General features: G+C 34.7%; 1 protein-coding gene across 50 annotated transcripts in view; it reads right to left on the reverse strand.

The window, feature by feature from the left end:
• RIMS1 (regulating synaptic membrane exocytosis 1) overlaps nt 1–12334 on the reverse strand; it is a 471679-nt gene that overhangs the window by 157833 nt on the left and 301512 nt on the right. For all 50 annotated transcript variants that reach the window (XM_067011328.1, XM_067011324.1, XM_067011326.1 and 47 more), the window contains 4 exons: nt 11198–11297; nt 7113–7236; nt 3749–3795; nt 1557–1669 (listed from right to left, as the gene is read on the reverse strand). In XM_067011328.1, the coding sequence (XP_066867429.1) occupies nt 1557–1669; nt 3749–3795; nt 7113–7236; nt 11198–11297 (384 nt within the window). The remainder of the gene's footprint in view (nt 1–1556; nt 1670–3748; nt 3796–7112; nt 7237–11197; nt 11298–12334) is intronic.

The following is a 12334-nucleotide window of genomic DNA, read 5'->3' on the forward strand; positions in this document are numbered from 1 at the left end:
CACGGCACGTGGGATCCTCCCGGACCAGGGCACGAACCCGTGTCCCCTGCATCGGCAGGCGGACTCTCAACCACTGCGCCACCAGGGAAGCCCGAAATAAAATGTTTGATGTTGGGAAAAATGTACACAAGTAACCTGGAAGACATCAGGAAACACATTTACTGTATGCCTATGTACACCAGGTACTGCTGTTTTCTGGTATTTTTTTCTTATTTAATTTTTATAATTAACCTATTACAGATAAATTAGCATGAGAGACGGGGAAAGGAACAAAGGAAGGTACAATGCATAAACGCCTTTAAACCAAGTGAAGGCCAAATGGTATTTCTCCTAAGATACAAGATACCTGAATAACAAAAGCCAGGAAAATGGCTCACTGAAATATTACCTGCAAACTCCTAATGCAGTCAGGGCAGTATTTGTGCTGGCAGGGGACACTGTTAACTTTAATTTTTTTTTTTTTTAATGTAGAAGTTAGTTTTGGGCTTATGGTTAAATAAGAACTATGATTATAAGTTGTTTAATAGGTATAGACCAGAATACATTTAAGAGTCATTAGAACAAAATAAGCTAATTTAACATGGGGGCAGATTAAGAATTAATTAAGGGGCAGATTAAGAATTCAAACCCGGATCTGTATCAATCCATAACTCTGTTCCTAATTAATACCAGAGGTGTGTTTTTCATAAACCTGAAACAGGTGGAGTGTATGAGAGATTCCTACACACACTGAAATAAAAAAGACGGCAGGGCAGATAAAATAGCACAGGGACCAGACAAAGATCTTTAACCTACTAGAAACAGAAGCTAAAACCAGGAAGGGTTTCAAAAATCACAGCAAACTTACAGTTATCTTCTTTGTTTAATTAAAACTAAGAGAAGAGCAGCAAAAACAGACTATAGAAGTTCACACATTACCAAAGTAGCAAATGATCAACTATCTATAGAACAATGTGAAGCGAGATTTTCTTTTTAGTTATTAACACAAATGTCCTGTATTTTCCCATAATCTAAAGAAAGGTAGCTTTTCCTAATCATTAGCCATGTTTTCTTTACTCCAGCTTTTCCCAGATCACATATAAAAACAACAGTGAAGAAAACTGTAGCTTTTTCACACTAATATCAGCAATCAAGAGTTTCATCAAATGTCTTAAGAAGTTAAAAAAATATCTTCAATTTAAGTTTCTCAAGATCCAGGCTCATGAGGTTGTTAAGTAAACAGAACATGACTCTCTAGGTTTATTACATCTAACCGACTACTTACCTTAGAAACTTTTACACAGCACACACAAAAATAACGGATACTTTATTATTTTATGTTATCATTTATCACTTACTGTTCAGCACATCTGACACATTGTAGGCATTCAACAAATATTTCCAGATATATGAGTAAAGGGACAATCTAATAAATTAATGAAAACTGATGAAGTAGATTATGCTGTTAAATGACTCTGACTATATCACAGCCTTCAAAGAAAGCCACACATTTTAAAGACAGACTCAGAACAGGGAGCTTATACTAATGGTCTCCAACATGTACCAAAGACACATACAGAAAGTTGTCCTGGTAAGACTTGTGGCGCATCTTTGAGAGCTCCAGGGCTTGTTGGAGAAATTACAGAAATGGAAGGCCTTTCCATCTTCTGAGATTCAAAGGAACTAGAACCTAAAATGAGAAAAAAAATCAAGTACTTTTTAGTGACATATTTGTAACCTATGTGTGGAGAATACATATTTTTCATGACATGTTAAATGCATCTGTTACTGGTATAAAACCTTAATTCAACGGCATCCATAAGAGTAGGACCTTCTTTCAGTGGGATAGTCCTAGAAAGTGATCATCGTGCTTTCTTTGGTTAATTGTCTATTTTTAAGGTATTTAAAGTGATGTAATCAAATACTGTATTTATTTGCTCCACTCTCTAAGTATTGACTTTCTGCGTTTCTAGAGGGTATTGGCCTGTGTATGCTCCTGTACAGCCTCACATACGGTTAAAGGTTTCATGTTATCAGTGATAAGAAAGATGGTACCCGTTGTGTTAATTTTCTTAGGATCATCTATTATGAGCTGTCCTCACTGAAATGAAAATGAATGCACATATCATATAATTTATGAGCTGCGTCTAAGCCTAGATAGAATTCATCACTGTTTTAAAATACGATTTACATCTCTTTTGATTTTGATCTTACACACCAATCTCCTGTCTGGGGATGCTGTCTAGTGATTCATGCGTGGAGGAGGGAGGATGGCTCCCCACTCAGCCTCTCAGTGAGGCTCTTCTCCCCCATTTTAAATGAAAGTCCTCTATTCCCGGGTCACTGATAAAGGGTCCACAACCAGCAATATGGATGTCTGTAGAATGCTATTACTCCAGCAAGTATAACCTTGAACCTACAGCTATTCAAAACTTAGCTTTATTGAGAAAACACTATTTATGGACCATTTCCCAAGAGCATGTAATCCACATGTTTTTCCATACATGCAACTTACGTTTAAATTAAATCAGAGTCATTCTGTACCTTCTGAAGACTTTTAACTATATGAAACAGTGCTCTAAAATTCTTTGTTACTATGTCTTTTTTTTTTTTTTTTTTTGCGGTACGCGGGCCTCTCGCTGCTGTGGCCTCTCCCGTTGCGGAGCACAGGCTCCGGACGCGCAGGCTCAGCGGCCACGGCTCACGGGCCCAGCCGCTCCGCGGCATGTGGGATCTTCCCTGACCGGGGCATGAACCCGTGTCCCCTAGCATCGGCAGGCGGACTCTCAACCACTGCGCCACCAGGGAAGCCCTACTATGTCTTTTTTATGAAGTATTCTTAGGATAATTTTCTTCCTGGGTCTCAGTACAATGACACTGTTGCTTCTAATAGTCAGTATGTTTCTAATATACCAGTTTTTTTTAAATAACATCAACACTATACATTATGCAATCGGTTCCATTTCCCTCTTTATATTAGAAAACTCAAAACCAAAGCTGGGCTCATGTCCAGCAGGTATGCAGGATATGATGCTATGCATTTGATTTACTAACCTAATCTCCACTTCCTTGTTTATGCCATCCATATATTTTCTACCTTCTTGGAACCATCACTTGTTTTCCCCTTAAATCACCTTGTATTTTCTATTCCTATAAGCTGGGTTACATAGTAACACTTGGTAAGCAAGCCCAAGTATAATGAATTTAACGCCCATCCAATGCAAAGTAAACATTTGAGTCACTTCCACATTGTCCTTGGAAACGTCATCACACACATCATCATCTTCTTGTATCTGGAGTCCCTGTAATGCCCATGTAGATAACTCAACCCTCTAGCCACACTCCCCTGGCCCTTTATTTCCACTGAAATTCCCCTCTACTCCACCCACTCACTTCCATGATCATACCTGACACCGTCACGTTGTAGTAAAATTATTTATGTGCCTGCTCCCTTCACTGACCATGACACTGAGAGCCAATTTCCAATCAACCTGAATAATCCAGTATCACAATGCATCTTCATGTACCGCAAATAGAACTGGTACTGGTATAGTAATTTTGCTCTGTGCATCCTGACTGCTATGATGCAGAAGGTTATTGCCAATAAAGACTTTTGAACTTTTGATAGACACACACACACACCCCCCACACACAAAGAGTAGAAAGAGAAAAATCTTAAAGCAGAACTCCTTTGGGTTTCCCATGACTGCCATGATTGCCAACTCATTTATATCAAATAACTAAAGGAGACAGTAAATCTTATACTCACTGGACTCCAGTGGAGGATGGGAGCTCTCGGGGATCCGTGGAATGTCACTAAAAGAAACAGGGTATGGTGAAAATCCCATTAGCTAAGCCGGGTACCCCGTCTGAGGCAATCACAGCCACGCTTTATCTCAGTGGTGTGGAAAACACCACTTTTGGGTCTTTACAGGTGTGGAAATGGACGGGAGTTACCATAAAGGCAATTCCTAATGTGCATGAATGTCAAACACCACACAAAAAATAAAAACTGCAGGAAAAATAAGTTTTTATATATTTAAGAGCAAAACACTTTAACATGACAACAATCAGAATAATATTGTGGCTAAAATCACCACAATATTTTTACTACCAAAACAGCAGGTTTTGGAAATAAAAAATGTCAAAGGCAATATTTTATTTCAATTCTAGAAAATCAAAATGACACATATTTTACAAATCAGTAATATGCTTTACAAACACATCTGAAAGAGTTTACTGAATGAAAGGGATGGAAACACCTCTTGATAATAAAATAATATGGTGAATATCACGGGCAAAGTTAAAAAATGAAAAGGATGGATTGCTTTTGGAAATTAAAAATGGTTCAAGCTTGCAACAGAAAAGCCAAAATATTTTATATATGTGAATATATAATTAATATACACATATATAACCTTATACAGAGAGATTCATATTTCTATGCTGAAGTTAGCTAAATATATGGCCATTTACTAGATGATTAGAAAGTGACTTGTGAGAACACCCACTCCTGACACACTCACAAATTGTTCTGAATAAATATTGAATAGGACCTCAGCTTCACCCATTATCCACTGTGGGCTTAGAACCCTAGACCAGCTTGGTTTGGAAATTATACTGTATTAAACTATTTAACCTCTGTTTTCCAAGATATTTTAGTATCAACTTAAGGAGATTAACAATATGCAAATATTAACAGACAAATTAAAGCAGACTGGAGTTAGCTAGTCCCAATAAAATTATCAGAATATTATTTAAGAATTTCTAACCACTTACCTTGTGAACTAACTTCACTTTGATTTTCTTTGCACTTTTGGGGAGAACTGAAACAAAACTCATTTTCTGTTTGATGATTTTTCCTGACTCTTCATTTTCACTTTTTTGTGCAAAGTAATTCTCCTAACCACCTACAATTTATACCTCTAACAAATGACAATTCATCCTGTGTTGTGTATTTTATAAATATGTTTTATTATATATTTATGTACAACTAATAACTCATATGAAATATATATTTTATGTAATAATTAGGCTAATTTTCAATACCTAAGACACAAGAAACCAACTATTTATCTTCTGCTACCTTCTCCTGAATTCATCAAAGCAAATAAAATTCAATTCTTAAAAATCTAGAAATGATATTATTTTAGATAGTCCAACTTCTTTGAAAATCAGCCTCAAAGTCAGTTATGAAAATTAAATTTGGAACTCCAAAACCAGATACAAGCTTTGAATTTTATGTGTCTGTGAAAGAAGAATTGTGGAGAAGTCATAAAAAAATTTTTTAAGTGATTTTGAATTAAAATATATTTAATGTTAATTGCTTCAGTAATATTTTAATGCATAAATGTCCATTTGACATTTACACAAACCTTCTTATATTGTTCTGCTCACAAACAAGGTGGTAAAAGAGTTTTACTAACAATTATAAGCATAAAGGTAGGTTGGCAAAAGTGGGCAGTACCTCAGGATGGCTGATGTCTGTTGGACCATGCTGGTCAATGTGTATGTAAATTATAATTGGAATGCTTCTTGGAGTCTCTATCCCACAAAACTATGAATAAATATCTGTTTTCTGCTTTAAATTAACTGCACAACTACATTAAACATAATTATTAAATATAGCTAGAATGATTCTTCCAAGATTCTAATCGTTTCCCTATTAACTGGAAAGTTGATGCCAGATTTGATTTTTATTTAAATATAAGCTTTGTATTCCCATATTCCTTTGAATTCCACAATCCATGACAGTTTAGGTGTGGCTCTGCAAATAATACTTTAAAAATTAATTTCGCACAATAGTAAATATAATGAAAATGTTATTCCAGTCCACTTTAATTGTCTGTTAGTTTTTTTATTTTTAAGTCATCATGAATCAATGGTGTTTTAGCTGATTACTTTTAAAACCACTATATATTTGAAAGTATTTGGCAATGTGCACAATGCTTGATTTTAAAGTTTGTTTTTTATACTTTTGATTCATTTTCCAATTTACTTACCTCTTTTCCAGCCTCATATTTACCTCAGCACTAAAACACATCATGTAAAACTAGCATAAATTATATAGTGTCACTATTTTTAATAAATCTGCATGGAAATGTACAATATTTCTGCAAATGCCTTCAATATTTACTCTTAATAATCACCACTTAAAATTGGTTATAAGTTTGCCTTTATTTTAGAGTTTTGTATATATTTTTTTCTTTGGAATATATGATCATACAGTTTCAGTTCTTTGAGAATTAGGATAATTATATTTTCTGGTATGTTTTGCATTGACATATATTCATGAGAACAACAAAAATTTAAGGTTACTACTCTTCCAGCATAAAAAGTCTTGAATTAATGGCTCTATAATATTTTAGAGAATACAAAAAAGGGAATAATTTCCAAAAATATACTCAAACATTAAGCCAACTATAATGAGACAGTTCAAAATGCCTTCCAAAAAATTACAGACAGGCAAAATGAATGTTCTGGGCTCCGTGGATTTGTTAAGAAAATCTACCAATATGGGAACTCTATACACAGATAGAGAAAATATCCCATTGGCTGTAGATAATTAAATTATGCTGAATACTGGAGTTTCAAAAATATCATACTAATTATTATGGCCAATTAAAATGTTTAAATATTTCAAACTTGCTTGATTTTAAATAAAATTTGGAACTACCCATGGGTAAAGATATAGAAAAAATATTCCATTCTTAGTAGAATAATAAAAAGTTCATGTAGACGTATGAAATGATTACTATTTTAAATATCACAAGAAGATGAGTTTGTTAGTGACTCCCTTTAAGGAAATACTATAACAATTTAGAATTAATAAAAATAAATAGTTCTACCATTAAAACAAAATAGTTTTACTTTATAGTCCACTTCTGAAAAATACATATCAATACTTTTTGATACTAAACTTGTTAAATTGTGGAGCTTCTAAAATGTAGTGAAGAAAATTCAGTATTCAAGTTTAAAAATTAAGAGATTTAAAAAATCTAAAATGTATGCCCATATTTGAAGAAAAAACTATCCATGTTAACATGTACTGTATGAATGTATAAACTTCTTTTAAAAACCCTGCTAATACATGTAATTTACTAAACTTAAGAAGTAAGTTTTTTTAGCCTTACCCAATAGGCCTTGAAACAATAATTTCAACTTGAGGTTCTGATTTTGATTCTAAAATAATGTTGTAAACTTCTTCATTTGTAGCTCCCGGCAGGGGTTTACCATTCCATTCTAGAACTTCATCCCCTTGAATTTAAAAAAAAGGGTATTTTTTTACCTTATATATTCTGTTTATTTTTCTTATCTTTTCTTGTTTTTTTTTAACAAAGAAATGCAAAACATATACATATAATTTAATTGTCTAGGCTCTGCTCTCAAAAGCAAATTGATTGCCGTATAATGGCAGCTAAATGGTTCTTCTAGACACTTTTTTCTTCTTCTTTTTTTTTTTTCCTTTTTCTTTCCCCAATAGAATATTACTGGTCACTGGAAACAGCACAATACAAACTACCTTTATCTTTTGAGAAATACCAGAAATCATATAAAAATCATCTCATGCTATGGGATGGAATTAGCACAGCTCATTTGGAAACATTAAAAAATAATAATTAGCAGCATGCCCTCCATATAATAAATGTAGGCGGCTCTATACATGAAAGATTATTAAACGCTGCATAAATCCTGCTTTACTTTTAGTAGAAATAGCAATTAACATTTGTTAGCATGAATTTTCCAACGATAAGTCATGCTCCATTGCCTTCTCCAGATGCACAACAGAATAAAAATGCGTGAAAGGATTTGAATTCATACCCAGAGGGTAACGCGAGGAGCTATATGGCAAGTTACAAAGCAAGCAGATGTAAAACTGTTGCATGACAGTTAACCCACTTCCAGATGTTCATAACACACACGTTCTATACATAATACATATTGTGAGCATTAAAGTAAAACTAGAAAATATGTTTAAAGTAATAAAACTATAGTGCTTACTAGGTTGTTAGATAACTGAGGAGTCATCAAGGAGAGTACGACGATGTGAAAATACACGGGCAAACAACCTGTCATGTTAACTAGAGTTTTCACCAAAGACCATTTGGGAAAAATTATTTATTTTCATAAATATTTAGAGCAGTTTTAGGTCTCAAATGCCTCCGCCCAGTATCCTTCAACAGACAATGGAGGCTCAGCTGAAATATCCCAGCCTCAGTGATACTTTGGAGTGTCTTAGTTTTTTTTTAATGTTTCTGCTTATTTTGTTGTTCTCAGTGCCTATAACACTTTAGTAGCAAAGGAAATATGTGGCGAACTAATGGATCAATATCATCGTTGTACATTTTAAAGTTAACAATAAATATGGAATTGTTTAGATTTTAGCTGTGCCTTTTAAAAAAAGTAGAAAAGTTTTGTTTTGCTAGGATTATTTAAAGTAATCCCCCCCCCGCCCTCGAGTGTTTGCTTACTCGGAAGTAAAAAAGCAAATATTTGAAAAGCATAAAATGCTGATTTGGTATGAGAAAAGAGTATGGTTAGCACCAGTAGTTAAATCATTTCTGATCGTTTATCTAAGATGTTACCTAGCAGTTTTTCCAAAAGGCAACAAATACACTTCACTATATTAAAAAATAATAATACAAATTTAAAATATATTTGGAGTCTTTTAAATTTACTGACCAAGAAAAGAAAGTTTACAGCACGTGAATGTATACATGTATGTGTGTGTACGAAAAAATATTTTCTAAAACAATACTTACCCTGATATTTTCTATCCTATTATGTTCTTTTTTTTTCTAAATAGTGGATGCAACCCATTACATCAACTTTGCTACCCAGTAATGTGCTGCAATTAACATTTTGCAAAAAGCACTGCACTATAAAATTCTTCTATTTATAGCCAGCAACCTGGACGCATAACTTCCAATATCAAATTAACTTAATGCATGTATTTAATTATTTACCAATCAAGAACTCCTAAACTAGACGGTGGTCTCCTTAACAATATTTATTTATATCTGAGTCCTCGTTTCAGGCAGGGATGTAGACTGTAAGGATACAAAGATAAAAGAGACTTTCTCCTGTCCTTAAATTTGGTGGAGGAGAAATACAGAAATGAATACCTTTAATCAAATGTTACGTGCAGTGATAGGAATTCATCTGAGGAACAGGAGTGTCAGGGAGGAAGTCATTAGTTACTGCTCAGGGGAGACGTCAGGAAACACTTGAGAACTAAAGCAACTTTACATGAGCTTTGAAGCATGGCGAGGACTTCAACAGGCAGGTCACGAGTGCAGCAAAGCCACCACGACACGAGAGGCACTGGCCAGGTCCTGGAGGTGGAAACAGCTGCCTGGGTGGTCCACCATGGTTGGGGATGAGACGACTGGTAAGGAGGTGGCTGGATGTTGGGGGCAAATTCCAGAGCTTTGACCTGAGCAGATGGTGCCTGAGAGACACTGAAGGGTCTTAATAAGAAGAGCGTCAGTGTCAAGTTTGTGGTTTGATCATTACGTCAAGCAGTGGGGCAGGATGCGGACTTAGCAACAGCAGTAGAAAAAGCTACAGCAAGACTGCAAATGCAAAGGTCAATTCATGGAGTGCAAAGGTCACCCTAATGAAAAAAAAAACCTGTACTTTTAAAGGTCAATGCTGTTTATATGCAAACAGAAGGAAAGTAGTTCCTAAATAATAATGTAAATCAAACAGGATATATTATCTAATTTTTAAAAATATGTTTTTCAGTTACATCAATTGCTTCAAGTGAAAAGTACACGTATATGTTTTATAGTTATTTAAGTTGAGCTTCTGACATTTTAAAGTTTCTCAGACTCTAGGCACATAAGAGTGTTAAGTGAAATTAATCACTACAAGGGATATATAATATAGAAAAACCCCTTCATTGACTTTCTTAAGAAATTGTCTATTAAAACACAAAGAAAAAAACAAAAATATATCATGTTTCTAATCTGATCTGCAAGTTCAGATTTCTGTAGCTAAAGGTATTTTACACTTGAGCAGACAACAAGGGACTCATACTTTTCAAGGCTTCTTTTCAAGTCATTAAGCAAGCAAAGACTCAGGTTATTGACACAGTCACTCCTGATTGAGTTGTTTTGTTATGGAAGCATAAATAGTCCCTGGTAAGAAACAATAGTGTACAGTACTCATCTTCAAAGCTGTGTGTCTAGCAGATGGAGAAAAATACCTCATTTGGTTTTTCTCCACATACAATACCTGGAGAGCACGGCTCTATCGAAGAAAAAATCTAAATGATTTTGAACTGATATCCTAATAATCAACTACAACCAAAATGTCCTTAACAGTCATAGAATATTTTTATAAAGGTCTCAAAAATTATAACCTTATGGTATAAAAACTGAAAACACAGTCTAAAAACGTTCGCTTTCCATGTGCTACGGGGTTATTAATCCTCACTTCGACAGGTCAGCCTACTCTGTTTTCTCTGTAATTGTCTGGCAAATGGGTGAGCAGACACCCTCACCAAAAGATTTCTACTAAACTCTGAAGTACAACAAACTGGAGACAATATGTTACTATGATATTTACTAAAATGAAAAAAAACAGTTTATCGAAAATAAATTTTAAAGTATGTTGCTACTAAGTATGGCACGTTTCAATATATTAAATGATTTTATTATGTCATATTAAGGTTACAGAGTAACATAATGTAAATTTCCAAATACCAAGAAGTAGCACATCTGCATGAATACAATATAGGTCACATTTAAATTAACAAATAATATATTACATAACCTGTGTAAGAAATGTGATTATGATTACATTTTATTAAAATCACTGGTACTGAATGAGTGTTTGGGGACCAGTATGAAGAACTTTAGTAATTACTATGGCCTATAAAATAAAGGACTAAACAGTGATGTTAGTTTTTGCACAGGCTAAACTGTTCTGGATTTTTGTAGCAACATTAGGAAGCCATCTACAAAAATTAGTAATCCTTCAGCATTTTGTGTCTATTTATTTTGACGTAAATAATAAGATTCCTACTCATCTTCTCCAAACGTCCATTGAGGCATAGTTATCTATTTTTACAGTTAGTTAAGTATCCGTATCAGGAAACAAACCTGTATGCATGCATTAAAATTAGTTATTTACTTATGTATAACTTACCCCAAATTGAAAACCACCATGCACAGAGCACACATTACTTAACTGTTTAAAAGTGAAACTTTACCTGCTCTCAAGTGTCCAACTACATCTGCGAGGCTACCCTTCTTTACTTTGGTGATGAAGGCACCGAGGCGTCCTAAGTCAGTCATTTTCCCTCCAACAACCTGGGTAATTATAAATTTGTAAGTTCCCAAGACTCACACTGAGACATACGTTTCTTTGTTTGAGGAATTAATCCTACAGCTTTTGTGAGGTGTTTAGGATTGGGTGCAGGAACGAAAATGAAAATCCATTTGCGGTCAAAGGAGCCTGCACCAGGGACAACGCACTCCCTAAAGACGAGGTCTCCCCTCTCTCACTATCAGACAGCAGGTGTTTGACACAGTTGACTAATTGGGGTTTATTTCTTCTTTACCCTCTAAATTCACTTGAATTTCTACACTCAGATCATGTCCCACTGTGACGGTGAGATGTTGATCTCTTTCGTATACTTTTAGGAGAATGTAGGTCTAAAACGAAGACTGCAGATTTGAACCGAGAACAGGTCACTTTGGGGAAGCAGTTCACCATGGTCCAGAGTAACAGCCTAAATTTATCTCAGCTCCTGACCACCTGAACGACCTCCTCATCTGAAATATCAATACGTATAGGATCCAGTCTGACTCTCCAAGTCTGAGTTATATCACTGAATAATTAACACGCTCACCTGGATTTTCCTCCACAACTAAAATTAAACACATCTGAAAGTTTCTAAGTTTAAGTTCTCCCAATGCAGGGGCTAAATGTGTATAATTGAAAATGGGAGGGATAATGTCAAAAGTTGAGGTTGATCCATATTCTTGGGGTCACGCCCAAGAGTGGAGGTGATCAGAATTATTTCATAGCAAGAGAAACTAATGATAATAATCAATAAGGTGACATTAACTGAATAACAAATTTTTAGTTGGATTAATAGCTGATGGTTTTGAAGAGGTTAAACTCTTGGTAAATAATAATTCTAAAGCAACATCTTTAAATATTTCTTTAAGTGTATGGAAGCAAATGAAACCACGTGACAACACACATACACATGCACACACATAATAAAATAAAATGTATATATATATATATATAAATATTTTTTTTTTTTGAGGTACGCTGGCCTCTCACTGTTGTGGCCTCTCCCGCTGCGGAGCGCAGGCTCCGGACGCGCAGGCTCAGC

The sequence above is a fragment of the Kogia breviceps genome, chromosome 13 (assembly GCF_026419965.1).
Source record: "Kogia breviceps isolate mKogBre1 chromosome 13, mKogBre1 haplotype 1, whole genome shotgun sequence".
Lineage (NCBI taxonomy): Eukaryota > Metazoa > Chordata > Mammalia > Artiodactyla > Physeteridae > Kogia > Kogia breviceps.